The 19,714-nt window shown below is 47.2% G+C and overlaps 1 protein-coding gene across 1 annotated transcript in view; it reads left to right on the top strand.

Annotated features, from left to right (window-relative positions):
- Positions 1-300: 300 nt before the first annotated feature.
- Positions 301-19,714, top strand: part of orc2 (origin recognition complex, subunit 2) — a 28,140-nt gene continuing 8,726 nt past the window's right edge. Inside the window, exons 1-11 of the mRNA XM_031810230.1 lie at positions 301-505; positions 912-982; positions 1,840-1,959; positions 2,561-2,647; positions 2,945-3,028; positions 7,715-7,743; positions 7,849-7,906; positions 9,201-9,400; positions 17,801-17,899; positions 18,367-18,476; positions 19,631-19,714. The exon at positions 19,631-19,714 is cut by the window's right edge and continues 49 nt beyond it. Of these exons, the coding sequence (XP_031666090.1) occupies positions 913-982; positions 1,840-1,959; positions 2,561-2,647; positions 2,945-3,028; positions 7,715-7,743; positions 7,849-7,906; positions 9,201-9,400; positions 17,801-17,899; positions 18,367-18,476; positions 19,631-19,714 (941 nt within the window). The 5' untranslated portion in view covers positions 301-505; position 912. The remainder of the gene's footprint in view (positions 506-911; positions 983-1,839; positions 1,960-2,560; positions 2,648-2,944; positions 3,029-7,714; positions 7,744-7,848; positions 7,907-9,200; positions 9,401-17,800; positions 17,900-18,366; positions 18,477-19,630) is intronic.

Below are 19,714 nucleotides of genomic sequence, written 5' to 3'. Positions count from 1 at the left end.
TTTAAGCCCTGTTGTATTCGGCGCATGTGACTAATGACATTTGATTTGCCACAACAATTGGACCCTTTTTTGTTTCTTTCTTGGACTTCACTGTTGTCCACTCATCGTTGTCAATAAAACTGTACTCGATTTACTTTTTTCATCTTCAAAAACAACACATCGGCTTCCGCCATCTTAACTCCGTGCCTCAAAGAGCACCTTCTCCTCCTTTCTAATGCATCTCTGGTGTAGCTGCGCGCCAAGCATCTTGGGAAGTGATGTTTTACAGAATCATGCCTTCTGATTGGTTTAAACTAAACCGACGACCTTTGACTCAACACGTGGTTTAAAAACTTGCAGGCTGGCCCGCGGAAATCTGTCAAAGATCTTTCAAGCTGCGCGCACTTTGTAGACGTTTCTAACTTGACTCAGTGTAGTACTTAATATTTGTCATTTAAAAAAAATATATATATATAATTGTCTTCTACAAACGTGCGCTATAACGGGTAGTTAAAACAGCAGCCAGGCAAGTCCCTGCTTTTCGTGGTATATTTTTTCATTAGCTAGCTAACGATAGTGCATGTTTGTTTCTGTGTATTATTTCCTCGTTCAAAACATCTGGGAACTCGGAAAAATACGAGGTCAAATCATTACGTCAGTGATCTTCAGGTTCGGAACTCTAGAAAGAGGCCCTAGATTCCGAGTTGGATGACCGTTCAAAATGACTTTTCTCTGTCGGAGCTTGTTTTCCCAGTTGTCTGGAATGCACGGAAGTTGGAGATTTAAAGTTCCCATTTCCGAGTTTCCAGTTGTTTTGAACTCGGCATCATAAGAGCTCCGATCTCCATATGAGTGTTGTAGGTAGTAGTGATGATGATCAGCATGACAGTGTGTTGGAAGTGGTGTGGTGATGAACGTGTGTTTCTGTGCAGTATGAGTATATTGGAGGTGAGGTTTGTGGGTGACGGAGATGCACTGGAACACATGGTGGACAAACAACAAGGTAGGAGTCAGACCCACACACACACACCATCACAAAGACCCACCCACACACACACACCATCACAAAGACCCACACACCATCACAAAGACCCACACACACACACCATCACAAAGACCCACACACACACACCATCACAAAGACCCACACACACACACCATCACAAAGACCCACACACACACACCATCACAAAGACCCACACACACACACCATCACAAAGACCCACACACACACACACCATCACAAAGACCCACACACACACACACCATCACAAAGACCCACACACACACACACCATCACAAAGACCCACACACACACACACCATCACAAAGACCCACACACACACACACCATCACAAAGACCCACACACACACACCATCACAAAGACCCACACACACACACCATCACAAAGACCCACACACACACCATCACAAAGACCCACACACACCATCACAAAGACCTACACACACACCATCACAAAGACCTACACACACACACCATCACAAAGACCCACACACACACACCATCACAAAGACCCACACACACACACCATCACAAAGACCCACACACACACACCATCACAAAGACCCACACACACACACCATCACAAAGACCCACACACACACACCATCACAAAGACCCACACACACACACCATCACAAAGACCCACACACACACACCATCACAAAGACCCACACACACACACCATCACAAAGACCCACACACACACACCATCACAAAGACCCACACACACACACCATCACAAAGACCCACACACACCATCACAAAGACACACACACACACACCATCACAAAGACACACTACTGCTGACTGATTTGTTGGTTTTGCTGTGTGTGTAGATGTGCAGGGCAGCAGTGTGCAGAGGCTGGTGACTCTGAGGAGTGAAGCGGAGAGGAGCGGTAGAGAGGATGAGGCAGGCCTTAGTGAGCTGCACTATGTCCAGGTCCTCGGAACAGACGGTGTGTGTCGGTCGGACATGACGAACAGCCCTACTGACTGTGCATATGTGTCCTGTCTGACTGTGTGTGTGTGTCCTGTCTGACTGTGTGTCCTGCCTGGCTGTGTGTGTGTGTCCTGCCTGGCTGTGTGTGTGTGTGTCCTGTCTGACTGTGTGTGTGTGTCCTGCCTGGCTGTGTGTGTGTTGTCCTGCCTGGCTGTGTGTGTGTTGTCCTGCCTGGCTGTGTGTGTGTTGTCCTGCCTGGCTGTGTGTGTGTTGTCCTGCCTGGCTGTGTGTGTGTTGTCCTGCCTGGCTGTGTATGTGTTGTCCTGCCTGGCTGTGTGTGTGTTGTCCTGCCTGGCTGTGTGTGTGTTGTCCTGCCTGGCTGTGTGTGTGTTGTCCTGCCTGGCTGTGTGTGTGTTGTCCTGCCTGGCTGTCTATCTGTGTGTGGGGAGACTGGCTGTCTGTGTGTGTGGGGAGACTGTATGGCTGTGTGTGTGGGGAGACTGTCTGACTGTGTCCTGTCTGTGTCCTGTCTGACTGTGTGTGGGGAGTCTCTGACTGTGTGTGGGGAGTCTCTGACTGTGTCCTGTCTGACTGTCCTGTCTGTGTCCTGTCTGAAGAGGGGGAGGAGTGTGTAGCAGCAGGAGGAGGGGCATCAGTGTTCACCTTTCAGACGGTCAAACGCTCCAACAGGATGGCCCAGATGGGTACGTCTCTCCAAACCTTATCATATTGACAACATAGTTGAGTCACTGCTTTAACAGGAAATACATGACCTCAGAGATGGAAGCCTCTATGAGGTCAGATATCAGTACACTGGTAACAACCTACCCATTACCAAACTCTGTGAGGTCAGATAAGCCTCACGCAGCACATTTTTTGTTCACCAAATTCAACACTCATAGTTATCTTATTATTTTGGGCAGTGTGAAGCCGCTCGCTTCGCCTCTTCCTGTCTGGTCTCTCTGGCTCGTAGAGTAATCACTCTCTCTGTGTGTGTGTAGCGTCTGAGCTGGCTCGGACCCCAACGAGGAGTGTGACCTTCAGAACAACACCTGACCCTTCTGGCCCCGCCCAAAATGGCTGCAGTGAGTCCCTCTTTCATCCATCTCTTCCTTCCCGTTCTCTCATCCTCGTTCTCGTCCATCTCTTCCTTCCCGTTCTCTCATCCTCGTTCCTGTCCATCTCTTCCTTCCCGTTCTCTCATCCTCGTTCCTGTCCATCTCTTCCTTCCCGTTCTCTCATCCTCGTTCCTGTCCATCTCTTCCCGTTCTCTCTTCCTTCCCGTTCTCTCATCCTCGTCCATCTCTTCCTTTCCGTTCTCTCATCCTCGTCCATCTCTTCCTTTCCGTTCTCTCATCCTCGTCCATCTCTTCCTTTCCGTTCTCTCATCCTCGTCCATCTCTTCCTTCCCGTTCTCTCATCCTCGTCCATCTCTTCCTTCCCGTTCTCTCATCCTCGTCCATCTCTTCCTTCCCGTTCTCTCTTCCTTTCCGTTCTCTCATCCTCGTCCATCTCTTCCTTTCCGTTCTCTCATCCTCGTCCATCTCTTCCTTTCCGTTCTCTCATCCTCGTCCATCTCTTCCTTTCCGTTCTCTCATCCTCGTCCATCTCTTCCTTTCCGTTCTCTCATCCTCGTCCATCTCTTCCTTTCCGTTCTCTCATCCTCGTCCATCTCTTCCTTTCCGTTCTCTCATCCTCGTCCATCTCTTCCTTTCCGTTCTCTCATCCTCGTCCATCTCTTCCTTTCCGTTCTCTCATCCTCGTCCATCTCTTCCTTTCCGTTCTCTCATCCTCGTCCATCTCTTCCTTTCCGTTCTCTCATCCTCGTCCATCTCTTCCTTTCCGTTCTCTCATCCTCGTCCATCTCTTCCTTTCCGTTCTCTCATCCTCGTCCATCTCTCCCTTTCCGTTCTCTCATCCTCGTCCATCTCTCCCTTTCCGTTCTCTCATCCTCGTCCATCTCTCCCTTTCCGTTCTCTCATCCTCGTCCATCTCTCCCTTTCTGTTCTCTCATCCTCGTCCATCTCTTCCTTTCCGTTCTCCACCTACTCATTCCAGGGTTTTCCTTTATTTTTTTGTATTTTTTTCTACATTGTAGACTAATGATTATTATTTATATATATATATATATATAATTTTACATTGTAGAATAATAGTGAAGATATCAAAACTATGAAATAACACGGAATACGGAATCATGTAGTAACCAAAAAAGTGTTAACAAATCAAAATATATTTGAGATTCTTCAAAGTAGCCACCCTTTGCCTTGATTGCAGCTTTGCACACTCTTGTCATTCTCTCAACCAGCTTCATGAGGAATGCTATTTCAACAGTCTTCAAGTAGTGCCCACATATGCTGAGCACTTGTTGGCTGCTTTTCCTTCACTGCAGTCCAACTCATCCCAAACCATCTCAATTGGGTTGAGGTCAGGTGATTGTGGAGGCCAGGTCATCTGATGCAGCACTCATAGTCCTTACACAGTCTGGAGGTGTGTTTGGGGTCATTGTCCTGTTGAAAAACAAATGATGGTTTCACTAAGCGCAAACTAGATGGGATGGTGTATCGCTGCAGAATGCTGTGGTAGTCATGCTGGTTAAGTGTGCCTTGAATTCTAAATAAATCACTGACTGTCACCAGCAAAGCACCCGCTCACCATCACCATCACACCTCCTCCATGCTTCACGGTGGGAACCACAGATGTGAAGATCATCCATTCACCTACTCTGCGTCTCACAAAGACACAGCGGTAGGAACCAAAAATCAGCAATTCGACCATGTAGGCCTGATTCACACAGTCTCCTCTGAACAGTTGATGTTGAGATGTGTCTGTTACTTGAACTCTGAAGCATTTATTTGGGCTGCAATTTCTGAGATTGGTAACGCTGATGAACGTGTCCTCTGCAGCAGAGGTAACTTGGGATCTTCCTTTCCTGTGGCGGTCCTCATGAGAGCCAGTTTCATCGATCATAGTGCTTGATGGTTTTTGCGACTGCACTTGAAGAAACTTTCAAAGTTCTTGACTTTTTCCAGATTGATTGACCTTCACGTCGTAAAGTAATGATGGACTGTCATTTCTCTTTGTTTATTTGAGCTGTTCTTGCCATGAGGGACTTGCTGGCAAGGACCAAAAGGCTCCTTAAAACTTCTTCAATTGGGTTGAGGTCTGGTGATTGTGGAGGCCAGGTCATCTGATGCAGCACTCATCACTCTCCTTCTTGGTCAAATAGTCCTTAGACAGCCTGGAGGTGTGTTGGGTCATAGTCCTGTTGAAAAACAAATGATAGACCCACTAAGCCCAAACTAGATGGGATGGCGTATCGCTGCAGAATGCTGTGGTAGCCATACTGGTTCTTATGGCTGCAATCCCGTTAACGGGATGATATGACAACAGCCAGTGAAAGTGCAGGGCGCCAAATTCAAAACAGAAATCTCATAATTAAAATTCCTCAAACATACATGTATCGTAAACCTTTTTAAAGGTAATCTTGTTGTTAATCCCACCACAGTGTCTGATTTCAAATAGGCTTTACAGCGAAAGCACCACAAACGATTATGTTAGGTCACCACCAACTCACAGAAAAACACAGCCATTTTTCCAGCCAAAGAGAGGAGTCACAAAAAGCACAAATGGAGATAAAATTAATCACTAACGTTTGATGATCTTCATCAGATGACACTCATAGGACTTCATGTTACACAATACATGTATGTTTTGTTTGATAAAGTTAATATTTATATAAAAACATCTCAGTATACATTGGCGAGTTGCGTTCACTAGTTCCAAAAAGATCCGATGATATTGCAGAGCCACATCATTTTACAGAAATACTAATTATAAATGTTGATGAAAATACAATTATTAGACATGGAAAAGTAGATATACCTCTCCTTAATGCAACCGCTGTGTCAGATAAAAAAAAAAAAAAGCTTTACGGAAAAAGCAAACCATGCAATAATCGTAGAACAGCGCTCAGAAAACAAATAAAATTATCCGCCATGTTGGAGTCAACATAAATCAGAAATCACATTAAATATTCCCTTATCTTTGATGATCTTCATCAGAATGCACTCCCAGGAATCCTAGTTCCACAATAAATGTTTGATTTGTTCGATAATGTGCATTATTTATGTCCAAGTAGCTACTTTTGTTAGGGCGTAAGCTACACAAATCCAAACGCTCGTGCAGGTTTATGTCGGACAAAAACGTAGTTATATTACAGTTGGTAGAAATATTTCAAACTAAGTATAGAATCAATCTTTAGGATGTTTTTATCATAAAACTTCAATAATGTTCCAACCGAAGAATTCCTTTGTCTGTAGAGAAGCAATGGAACGCAGGTCGCTATCATGTGAATTGCGCATGACCAGGACCTGGCTCTCTGCCAGACACCTGACTCATTCAGCTCTCATTCAGCCCCACATCACAGTAGAAGCCTCATTCAAGTTTCTAAAGACGGTTGACATCTAGTGGAAGCCCTAGGAAGTGCAACTTGATCCATATCCCACTGTGTATTCAATAGGGGCTGGGTTGAAAATCGACCAACATCAGATTTTCTACTTCCTGTTTGGATTTCTTCTCAGGTTTTTGCCTGCCATATGAGTTCTGTTATACTCAGACATCATTCAAACAGTTTTAGAAATTTCAGAGTGTTTTCTATCCAATACTAATAATAATATGCATATATTAGCAACTGGGACTGAGGAGCAGGCCGTTTACTCTGGGCACCTTTCATCCAAGCTACTCAATACTGCCCCTGCAGCCATAAGAAGTTAAGTGTTCCTTGAATTCTGAATTAAACTAGACCGTGTCACTAGCAAAGCACTATCACACCACCTCCTCCATGCTTCATGGTGGGAACCACACATACGGAGACCATCCATTCACCTACTCTGCGTCTCACAAAGACACAGCGGTTGGAACCAAAAATCTCCAATCAGACCAAAGGACAGATTTCCACCGGTCTAATTAGTCCATTGCTCGTGTTTCTTGGCCCAAGAGAGTCTCTTCTTCTTATTTGTGTCCTGTAGTAGTGGTTTCTTTGCAGCAATTCAACCATGAAGGCCTGATTCACGCAGTCTCCTCTAAACAGTTGATGCTGAGATGTGTCTGTTACTTGAACTCTGAAGAATGTATTTGGGCTGCAATTTCTGAACTTATCCTCTGCAGCAGAGGTAACTCTGGGTCTTCCTTTCCTGTGGCGTTCCTCATGAGAGCCAGTTTTATCATAGCGCTTGGTGGTTTTTGCGACTGCATTTGAAGAAACGTAAAAAAAATCTTAATATTCCGTCTTGACTGACTTATGAACTGTCGTATTTCTTTGCTTATTTGAGCTGTTCTTGCCATAATATTATCCCTGTTTGGTAAAATACCATCTTCTATATACCACCCCTACCTTGTCACAACACAACTGATTGGCTCAAACACATTAAGAAGGAAAGAAATTCCACAAATGAACTTGTAACAAGGCACACCTTTAATTGAAATGCATTCCAGGTGACTACCTAATGAAGCTGGTTGAGAGAATGGCAAGAGTGTGCAAAGGCAAAGGGTGTCTACTTTGAAGAACCTCAAATATACAATATATTTTGATTTATAACTCTTTTTTTGTTTTTGTTGCTTACTACATGATTCCATATGTGTTATTTCATAGTTTGTCTTCCCTATTATTATACAATGTAGAAAGAGAAATGCTTGAATGAGTAGGTGTGATAACTAATGTGTGATCAGGTGGATGCTGTCCATTTTCTCTGTGTTCTCCCCATCTCTAGATGTGAGTGAGAACAGGACTCCTCAGAAGGTGAGTATTGGAGAGAACAGACGTCAGTTGTCACCTGACCTTTCATAGACTATATTGGTTCCCAGTGCTGAGCTGTGACCTGTGTTACTTCCTGTTTCCTCTCAGGGCAGGAAGGTGCAGTTTGTTTCCACAACGCCCCACAGACTCAGGAAGAGACTCTCAGGTGGGAAACAAACAATCGGCTACTGACGTTGTAACTAAATGTTTGGGACATTCAATAAAATCTTTTAACCGTGACTACACAGAACAAAAATATAAACACAACACGTAAAGTGTTGGTCCCATGTTTCATGAGCTGAAATAAAAGATCCCAGAAATTTTCCAAACCTTATTACTCTCACATTTTGTGCACAAATTTGTTTACATCCCTGTTAGTTAGCATTTCTCCTTTGCCATGATAATCCATCTACCTCACAGGTTTGGCATATCAAGAAGCTGATTAAACATGATCATTACACAGGTGCACCTTGTGCTGGGGACAGTAAAACAACGTCCCATAAAACAATGCCGCAGATGTCTCAAGTTGAGGGAGCGTGCAATTGGCATGCTGACTGCAGAAATGTCCCCCAGAGCTGTTGCCAGAGAATTTAATATAAATTTCTCTACTATAAGCCGCCTCCAACATCGTTTTAGAGAATTTGGCAGTACATCCAACCGGCCACACAACCGTATGTTTGCTGATGTCAACACTGAACAGAGTGCCCCACTATGGGGTTATGATATGGGCAGGCATATACTACGGACAACTAACACGACTGCATTTTATTGATGGCAATTTGAATGTTAGAGATACTGTGATGAGATCCCATTGTCGTGCCATTCATCCACCGCCATCATCTCATGTTTCAGCATGATAATGCACAGCCCCATGTCACAAGGATCTGGACACAATTCCTGGAAGCTGAAAATGTCCCAGTTCTTCCATGACCTGCATACTCACCAGACATGTCACCCATTGAGCATGTTTGGGATGCTCTGGATCGACGTGTACGACAGCGTGTTCCAGTTCCCGCCAATATCCAGTAACTCGCACAGCCATTGAAGAGGAGTGGGACAACATTCCACAGGCCACAATCAACAGCCTGATCAACTCTATGTGAAGGAGATGTATTGTGCTGCATCAGGAAAATGGTCACACCAGATACTGACTGGTTCTGATCCACACCCTACCTTTTTATTAAGGTATCTGTGACTAACAGATGCAGATCTGTATTCCCAGTCATGTGAAATCCATAGATTAGGGCCTCATGAATTTAAATGTACTTTCCTCATATGAACTGTAGCTCTCTGAAATTGTTGCGTTTCTGTTTTTGTTTAGTATATTAAACTAAGGTCTGTCTGTCTGTCTGTCTGTCTGTCTGTCTGTCTGTCTGTCTGTCTGTCTGTCTGTCTGTCTGTCTGTCTGTCTGTCTGTCTGTCTGTCTGTGTGTCTGTCTGTCTGTCTGTCTGTCTGTTAGCTCCCAGCCTGAGGTCCGACAGCGACAGCGAGCTCTCTCCCTCTGACTCTGGAGAGGAGGAGGAGGATGATGAAGATTTTAAGGGGAAGAGAGAGGAGGACAGAGTGAATCAGTCCAGCACACCCAGTAAGCCTTCAGCTACAGCTCTCTATAAGACACCTGCTAAGAAGAGCAAGACTGCCCCAGAACCACCCTGCCAGGTTAGTCACCCAGAACCACCCTGCCAGGTTAGTCACCCAGAACCACCCTGCCAGGTTAGTCACCCAGAACCACCCTGCCAGGTTAGTCACCCAGAACCACCCTGCCAGGTTAGTCACCCAGAACCACCCTGCCAGGTTAGTCCCCCAGAACCACCCTGCCCGGTTAGTCCCCCAGATCCACCCTGCCAGGTTAGTCCCCCAGAACCACCCTGCCCGGTTAATCACCCAGATCCACCCTGCCAGGTTAGTCACCCAGATCCACCCTGCCAGGTTAATCACCCAGATCCACCCTGCCAGGTTAGTCCCCCAGAACCACCCTGCCAGGTTAGTCCCCCAGAACCACCCTGCCAGGTTAGTCCCCCAGAACCACCCTGCCAGGTTAGTCCCCCAGAACCACCCTGCCAGGTTAGTCCCCCAGAACCACCCAGCCAGGTTATTCACCCAGATCCACCCAGCCAGGTTATTCACCCAGATCCACCCAGCCAGGTCAGTCACCCAGATCCACCCAGACAGGTCAGTCACCCAGATCCACCCAGCTAGGTTATTCACCCAGATCCACCCAGCCAGGTCAGTCACCCAGATCCAGCCAGGTCAGTCAGTCAGCAAGATTTGTTTTTATTATGGATCCCCATTAGTTCCTGTCAAGGCAGCAGCTACTCTTCCTGGGGTTTATTATGGATCCCCATTAGTTCCTGTCAAGGCAGCAGCTACTCTTCCTGGGGTTTATTATGGATCCCCATTAGTTCCTGCCAAGGCAGCAGCTACTCTTCCTGGGGTTTATTATGGATCCCCATTAGTTCCTGCCAAGGCAGCAGCTAGTCTTCCTGGGGTTTATTATGGATCCCCATTAGTTCCTGCCAAGGCAGCAGCTACTCTTCCTGGGGTTTATTATGGATCCCCATTAGTTCCTGCCAAGGCAGCAGCTACTCTTCCTGGGGTCCAAAGACATTAAGGCACTTACAGTGCATTCGGAAAGGATTCAGACCCCTTGACTTTTTCCACATTTGTTACAAACTTGTTCTAGAATTGATTCAATTGTTTTTTTCCCTCATCAATCTACACACAAACAATAATATCACATTCATATACGTATTCAGAATCTTTACTCAGTACTTTGTTGAAGCATCTTTGGCAGTGATTACAGCCTCGAGTCTTCTTGGGTATGATGCTACAAGCTTGGCACACCTGTATTTGGGGAGTTTCTCCCATTCTTCTCTGCAGAACCTCTCAAGCTCTGTCAGGTTGTGTTAAACCAAGATGGCGTAGCAGTAGGTCGTCCTGTCCTGTCGTGTCCCTGTATTTATCGTTTCTTTTTCGTTTTTTTACATATTTTCTCCACATATCTCTTTGAAAACATTTTGCTAAACCCTAAGCTTCCAAATACTCTCCTGCAACCCGACTCACCCAATGTAGCTATTTTTCCTAAAGTATTTATATTTACTTCGGAACCCCTCAACTGAAGCTAGCCAGCTAACCAGCGGGTATGCTAGCGGTCTCCAGCTAACCGGTCATCAGCTAACCTGTAGTTCAGAAAGCTCTCGCCTGTTCGTACAACGCGACTTTAACCAGAGCATAACGGACCTATTTATTTTTCATCCCCGGATTCCCACTGCAAACGGAACATCTTTCAGCTGGATTTTTCAGCAACTAGCTATCTAGCTAAACCGCAACCCCGGATTACTCCTGGCTAGCGTTTCCACCCACTTAGCTTGAAGCTAGCCCGGCCGTAGCACCTGTGCTACCACCGTAGCATACTCCTGAGCTACAATACCCGGGCCCACGACCGGTCTATCGATGTCATCGCATGAAGAGGAATAAACAGACTCACCCCATCGCGACGTCCCACAAAGGCTAACTCTCTAGCCCTCACTATCTCCCTGCTTGCTAATTCGGCCTGCTAACTGCTAGCTTGTCCAGCTCCGGTCCGCTAACTGCTACCTTGTCTAGCCCGGGCCTACAAACTGTTAGCTTGTTAGCACAGGCCTGCTAACCGCCTGAATCGCCGTGTCCCAAACGCTCACCGGACCCATATTTACTTTCTATCTCTTTTGACTTTTAATTTGTTTATACCTTCCGGAAACCTGCCTCACCCAATGTGATACGGAATCGCTATTATTTTTTTATTTTTAGAACACACTCAAGAACCTCCAGAAGCTAACTAGCTACAAGCTATTTAGTCATTGTTAGTTTTTTTAAACCTGGATAACACTCGCCAGTCCAGCTTCCCTGCCCTATACACCGCTGCCCCCTGGACACTGATCTCTTGGCTACATAGCTGATGCACGCTGGACTGTCCATTAATCACGGTACTCCATTCTGCTTGTTTGTTTTATCTGTTGGCCACGTTGCCTAGTCTACGCCATTTTACCTGCTGTTGTTGTGCTAGCTGATTAGCTGTTGTCTCACCTACTGTTTTAGCTAGCTTTCCCAATTCAACACCTGTGATTACTGTATGCCTCGCTGTATGTCTCTCTCAAATGTCAATATGCCTTGTATACTGTTTTTCAGGTTAGTTATCATTGTTTTAGTTCACAATGGAGCCCCTAGTTCCACTCTTCATGCCCCTGATAACTCCTTTGTCCCACCTCCCACACATGCGGTGACCTCACCCATTACTACCAGCATGTCCAGAGATACAACCTCTCTCATCATCACCCAGTGCCTGGGCTTACCTCCGCTGTACCCGCACCCCACCATACCCCTGTCTGCGCATTATGCCCTGAATATATTCTACCATGCCCAGAAACCTGCTCCTCTTATTCTCTGTCCCCAACGCTCTAGGCGACCAGTTTTGATAGCCTTTAGCCGCACCCTCATACTACTCCTTCTCTGTTCCGCGGGTGATGTGGAGGTAAACCCAGGCCCTGCATGTCCCCAGGCACCCTCATTTGTTGACTTCTGTGATCGAAAAAGCCTTGGTTTCATGCATGTCAACATCAGAAGCCTCCTCCCTAAGTTTGTTTTACTCACTGCTTTAGCACACTCTGCTAACCCTGATGTCCTTGCTGTGTCTGAATCCTGGCTCAGGAAGGCCACCAAAAATTCAGAGATTTCCATACCCAACTATAACATCTTCCGTCAAGATAGAACTGCCAAAGGGGGAGGAGTTAGCCTGCAAAGTAATTTCATACTTTCCAGGTCCATACCCAAACAGTTCGAACTACTAATTTTGAAAATTACTCTCTCCAGAAATAAGTCTCTCACGGTTGCCGCCTGCTACCGACCCCCCTCAGCTCCCAGCTGTGCCCTGGACACCATTTGTGAATTGATCGCCCCCCATCTAGCTTCAGAGTTTGTTCTGTTAGGTGACCTAAACTGGGATATGCTTAACACCCCGCCAGTCCTACAATCTAAGCTAGATGCCCTCAATCTCACACAAATCATCAAGGAACCCACCAGGTACAACCCTAACTCTGTAAACAAGGGCACCCTCATAGACGTCATCCTGACCAACTGGCCCTCCAAATACACCTCCGCTGTCTTCAACCAGGATCTCAGTGATCACTGCCTCATTGCCTGTATCCGCTACGGAGCCGCAGTCAAACGACCACCCCTCATCACTGTCAAACGCTCCCTAAAACACTTCTGTGAGCAGGCCTTTCTAATCGACCTGGCCCGGGTATCCTGGAAGGACATTGACCTCATCCCGTCAGTTGAGGATGCCTGGTCACTCTTTAAAAGTAACTTCCTCACCATTTTAGATAAGCATGCTCCGTTCAAAAAATGCAGAACTAAGAACAGATACAGCCCTTGGTTCACCCCAGACCTGACTGCCCTCGACCAGCACAAAAACATCCTGTGGCGGACTGCAATAGCATCGAATAGTCCCCGTGATATGCAACTGTTCAGGGAAGTCCGGAACCAATACACGCAGTCAGTCAGGAAAGCTAAGGCCAGCTTCTTCAGGCAGAAGTTTGCATCCTGTAGCTCCAACTCCAAAACGTCTGGGACACCGTGAAGTCCATGGAGAACAAGAGCACCTCCTCCCAGCTGCCCACTGCACTGAGGCTAGGTAACACGGTCACCACTGATAAATCCATGATTATCGAAAACTTCAATAAGCATTTCTCAACAGCTGGCCATGCCTTCCGCCTGGCTACTTCAACCTCGGCCAACAGCTCCGCCCCCCCCGCAGTTCCTCGCCCAAGCCTCTCCAGGTTCTCCTTTAACCAAATCCAGATAGCAGATGTTCTGAAAGAGCTGCAAAACCTGGACCCGTACAAATCAGCTGGGCTTGACAATCTGGACCCTCTGTTTCTGAAACTATCTGCCACCATTGTCGCAACCCCTATTACCAGCCTGTTCAACCTCTTTCATATCGTCTGAGATCCCCAAGGATTGGAAAGCTGCCGCAGTCATCCCCCTCTTCAAAGGGGGAGACATCCTGGACCCAAACTGTTACAGACCTATATCCATCCTGCCCTGCCTATCTAAGGTCTTCGAAAGCCAAGTCAACAAACAGGTCACTGACCATCTCGAATCCCACCGTACCTTCTCCGCTGTGCAATCTGGTTTCCGAGCCGGTCATGGGTGCACCTCAGCCACACTCAAGGTACTCAACGATATCATAACCGCCATCGATAAAAGACAGTACTGTGCAGCCGTCTTCATCGACCTTGCCAAGGCTTTCGACTCTGTCAATCACCATATTCTTATCGGCAGACTCAGGAGCCTCGGTTTTTCGGATGACTGCCTTGCCTGGTTCACCAATTACTTTGCAGACAGAGTTCAGTGCGTCAAATCGGAGGGCATGCTGTCTGGTCCTCTGGCAGTCTCTATGGGGGTGCCACAGGGTTCAATTCTCGGGCCGACTCTTTTCTCTGTGTATATCAATGATGTTGCTCTTGCTGCGGGCGATTCCCTGATCCACCTCTACGCAGACGACACCATTCTATATACTTTCGGCCCGTCATTGGACACTGTGCTATCTAACCTCCAAACAAGCTTCAATGCCATACAGCACTCCTTCCGTGGCCTCCAACTGCTCTTAAACGCTAGTAAAACCAAATGCATGCTTTTCAACCGGTCGCTGCCTGCACCCGCATGCCCGACTAGCATCACCACCCTGGATGGTTCCGACCTAGAATATGTGGACGTCTATAAGTACCTAGGTGTCTGGCTAGACTGCAAACTCTCCTTCCAGACTCATATCAAACATCTCCAATCGAAAATCAAATCTAGAGTCGGCTTCCTATTCCGCAACAAAGCCTCCTTCACTCACGCCGCCAAGCTTACCCTAGTAAAACTGACTATCCTACCGATCCTCGACTTCGGCGATGTCATCTACAAAATGGCTTCCAACACTCTACTCAGCAAACTGGATGCAATTTATCACAGTGCCATCCGTTTTGTCACTAAAGCACCTTATACCACCCACCACTGCGACTTGTATGCTCTAGTCGGCTGGCCCTCGCTACATATTCGTCGCCAGACCCACTGGCTCCAGGTCATCTACAAGTCCATGCTAGGTAAAGCTCCGCCTTAGCTCACTGGTCACGATGGCAACACCCATCCGTAGCACGCGCTCCAGCAGGTGTATCTCACTGATCATCCCTAAAGCCAACACCTCATTTGGCCGCCTTTCGTTCCAGTACTCTGCTGCCTGTGACTGGAACGAATTGCAAAAATCGCTGAAGTTGGAGACTTTTATCTCCCTCACCAACTTCAAACATCTGCTATCTGAGCAGCTAACTGATCGCTGCAGCTGTACATAGTCTATTGGTAAATAGCCCACCCTTTTTCACCTACCTCATCCCCATACTGTTTTTATTTATTTACTTTTCTGCTCTTTTGCACACCAATATCTCTACCTGTACATGACCATCTGATCATTCATCACTCCAGTGTTAATCTGCAAAATTGTAATTATTTGCCTACCTCCTCATGCCTTTTGCACACATTGTATATAGACTCCCCCTTTGTTTTCTACTGTGTTATTAACTTGTTAATTGTTTACTCCATGTGTAACTCTTTGTTGTCTGCTCACACTGCTATGCTTTATCTTGGCCAGGTCGCAGTTGCAAATGAGAACTTGTTCAACTAGCCTACCTGGTTAAATAAAGGTGAAAGGTAAAAATTTAAATAAAAGGTTGGATGGGGAGCTTCGCTGCACAGCTATTTTCAGGTATCTCCAGAGATGTTCGATCGGGTTCAAGTCCAGGCTCTGGCTGGGCCACTCAAGGACATTCAGAGACTTGTCCCGCAACCATTCCTGCATTGTTTTGGCTGTGTGCTTAGGATCGTTGTCCTGTCGGAAGGGGAACCTTGACCCCAGTCTGAGGTCCTGAGTGCTCTAGAGCAGATTTTCATCAATGATCTCAAGGATCTCTCTGTACTTTCCTCCTCATCTTTCCCTCTATCCTGACTAGTCTCCCAGTCCCTGCCTCTGAAAAACATCCCCACAGCATGATGCTGCCACCACCATGCTTCACTGTAGGGATGGTGCCAGGTTTCCTCCAGATCATGGTCAGAGTCCTTTAGGTGCCTTTTGGCAAACTCCATGTGGGCTGTCATGTGCATTTTACTGAGGTGTGGCTTCCATCTGACCACTCTATCATAAAGGCCTGATTGGTGGAGTGCTGCAGAGATGGTTGTTCTTCTGGAAGGTTCTCCCATCTCCACAGAGGATCTCTAGAGCTCTGCCAGTGACCATCAGGTTCTTTGTCACCTCCCTGACCAAGGCCCTTCTCCCCTGATTGCTCAGTTTGGCCGGGCGGCCAGCTCTAGGAAGAGTCTTGGTGGTTCCAAACTTCTTCCATTTAAGAATGATGGAGGCCACTGGTGGACCCCCAAGTTGTAGAAACATCTCAAGGATGATCAATGAAAACAGGATGCACCAGAGCTCCATTTACAGTCTCACAGCAAAGGGTCTGAAATATGAGGTGATGGCGGTGGATGAATGGCACGACATTGGACCTCAGGATCTCATCACGGTATCTCTGTGCATTCAAATTGCCATTGATAAAATGCAATTGTGTTTGTCTGTAATTTATGCCTGGCCATACGTTGGGGCACTCTGCTCCCAACGTTGACATCAGCAAAATGCTCACTCACACGACGCCATGCATGTGTTCTGCGGTTGTGAGGTCGGTTGGACGTACTACCAAATTCTCTAAATGAACATTAAGTTCTCTGGCAACCCCTCTGGTGGACATTCCTGCAGTCAGCAAGTCCCTCAACTTGAGACATCTGTGGCATTGTGTCGTCTGACAAAACTGCACATTTTAGAGTGGCCTTTTATTGTCCCCAGCACAAGGTGCACCTGTGTAATGATCATGCTGTTTAATCAGCTTCTTGATATGCCACACCTGTCAGGTGGATGGATTATCTTGGTAAAGGAGAAATGCTCACTAACAGGGATGGAAACACATTTGTGCCCAACATGTGAGTGAAATAAGCTGTTTGTAGGAATGTTCCACCAACACAATCTATAATTTCAGCTCATGAAACATGAGACCAACAATCTTTGTTCTATGTAGTACTGGCTCTGCGTAGTACTGGTTCTGCATAGTACTGGTTCTGCATAGTACTGGTTCTGCATAGTACTGGTTCTGCGTAGTACTGGCTCTGCGTAGTACTGGTTCTGCGTAGTACTGGTTCTGCGTAGTACTGGCTCTGCGTAGTACTGGTTCTGCGTAGTACTGGTTCTGCGTAGTACTGGTTCTGCATAGTACTGGTTCTGCATAGTACTGGTTCTGCATAGTACTGGTTCTGCGTGTAGTACTGGTTCTGCGTGTAGTACTGGTTCTGCGTGTAGTACTGGTTCTGCATAGTACTGGTTCTGCATAGTACTGGTTCTGCATAGTACTGGTTCTGCATAGTACTGGTTCTGCGTGTAGTACTGGTTCTGCGTGTAGTACTGGTTCTGCGTGTAGTACTGGTTCTGCGTGTAGTACTGGTTCTGCGTGTAGTACTGGTTCTGCGTGTAGTACTGGTTCTATGTAGTACTGGCTCTGCGTAGTACTGGCTCTGCGTAGTACTGGCTCTGCGTAGTACTGGCTCTGCGTAGTACTGGTTCTGCATAGTACTGGTTCTGCATAGTACTGGTTCTGCGTAGTACTGGCTCTGTGTAGTACTGGCTCTGTGTAGTACTGGCTCTGTGTAGTACTGGCTCTGTGTAGTACTGGTTCTGCGTGTAGTACTGGTTCTGCGTGTAGTACTGGTTCTGCGTGTAGTACTGGTTCTGCGTGTAGTACTGGTTCTGCGTGTAGTACTGGCTCTATGTAGTACTGGCTCTGTGTAGTACTGGCTCTGTGTAGTACTGGTTCTATGTAGTTCTGGCTCTGTGTAGTACTGGTTCTATCTAGTACCGTGTGCCTCCCAGAGTCTGTTCTGGACGTGGGGACTGTGAAGAGACCTCTGGTGGCATGTCTTGGTATGACTTAGTTCTTTCTGTTTTAGGCCAGTCTGGTCGAGGAATACTTTGAGGCTCACGGCACTTCTAAATTCCTGACATCAGACCGGACCCTGCAGCGCCTACACACACCTAAACTAGACCGGGTGAGTACACACACACACACACACACACACCTAAACTAGACCGGGTGAGTACACACACACACACCTAAACTAGACTGGGTGAGTACACACACACACACACACACCTAAACTAGACTGGGTGAGTACACACACACACACACCACACACACCTAAACTAGACCGGGTGAGTACACACACACACACCTAAACTAGACTGGGTGAGTACACACACACACACACACACACCTAAACTAGACTGGGTGAGTACACACACACCTAAACTAGACTGGGTGAGTACACACACACACACACACCTAAACTAGACTGGGTGAGTACACACACACACACACACACACACACCTAAACTAGACTGGGTGAGTATACACACACACCTAAACTAGACCGGGTGAGTACACACACACACCTAAACTAGACCGGGTGAGTGTACACACACAGTAAACCACGTGATTCATGTTTGTTGTGTGTAGGAGACATTGTTCCGTCTGTTAGAAGGGAAACCCGCGTGTTATTCTTCAGAGATTGAGAAGCTCCACTCCAGTCACCACGAACACTTCAACAAGTGGATGCTGCAGCTACAGTAAGGACCTCTCACTATGCAGGACCTCTCACTATACAGGACCTCTCACTATGCAGGACCTCCACTATGCAGGACCTCTCACTATGCAGGACCTCTCACTATGCAGGACCTCTCACTATGCAGGACCTCTCACTATGCAGGACCTCTCACTATGCAGGACCTCTCACTATGCAGGACCTCTCACTATGCAGGACCTCTCCCTATGCAGGACCTCTCACTATGCAGGACCTCTCCCTATGCAGGACCTCTCACTATGCAGGACCTCTCCCTATGCAGGACCTCTCACTATGCAGGACCTCTCCCTATGCAGGACCTCTCACTATGCAGGACCTCTCCCTATGCAGGATCTCTCCCTATGCAGGATCTCTCCCTATGCAGGACCTCTCACTATGCAGGACCTCTCACTATACAGGACCTCTCACTATACAGGACCTCTCCCTATGCAGGACCTCTCACTATGCAGGACCTCTCCCTATGCAGGACCTCTCCCTATGCAGGACCTCTCCCTATGCAGGACCTCTCCCTATGCAGGACCTCTCCCTATGCAGGACCTCTCTCCCTATGCAGGACCTCTCTCCCTATGCAGGCCCTCTCTCCCTATGCAGGCCCTCTCTCCCTATGCAGGCCCTCTCTCCCTATGCAGGCCCTCTCTCCCTATGCAGGCCCTCTCTCCCTATGCAGGCCCTCTCACTAGTGAGTTCAATGAGGTCACTAGATCGTATCATAACCCCTCTCTACGAGTGGAGGTCACTAGATCGTATCATAACCCCGCTCCACGAGTGGAGGTCACAGGGAGATCACTAGACCGTATCAAAACCCCTCTCTACGAGTGGAGGTCACTAGATTGTATCATAACCCCGCTCTACGAGTGGAGGTCACAGGGAGGTCACTAGATTGTATCATAACCCCGCTCTACGAGTGGAGGTCACAGGGAGGTCACTAGATCGTATCATAACCCCTCTCTACGAGTGGAGGTCACAGGGAGGTCACTAGACCGTATCATAACCCCTCTCTACGAGTGGAGATCAAAGGGAGGTCACTAGACCGTATCATAACCCCTCTCTACGAGTGGAGATCACAGGGAGTTCACTAGACCATATCATAACCCCTCTCTACGAGTGGAGATCTGAGTGTGTGTGTGTGTGTGTGTGTAGGCTGGGTTACAGTGTGTTGCTGTACGGGCTGGGCAGTAAGAAGGCCTTACTCGAGGAGTTCCGAGTGTCTCTGCTCTGTCAGGA

The sequence above is a fragment of the Oncorhynchus kisutch genome, linkage group LG30 (assembly GCF_002021735.2).
Source record: "Oncorhynchus kisutch isolate 150728-3 linkage group LG30, Okis_V2, whole genome shotgun sequence".
Lineage (NCBI taxonomy): Eukaryota > Metazoa > Chordata > Actinopteri > Salmoniformes > Salmonidae > Oncorhynchus > Oncorhynchus kisutch.
This window is presented reverse-complemented; position numbering and strand designations above follow the sequence as displayed.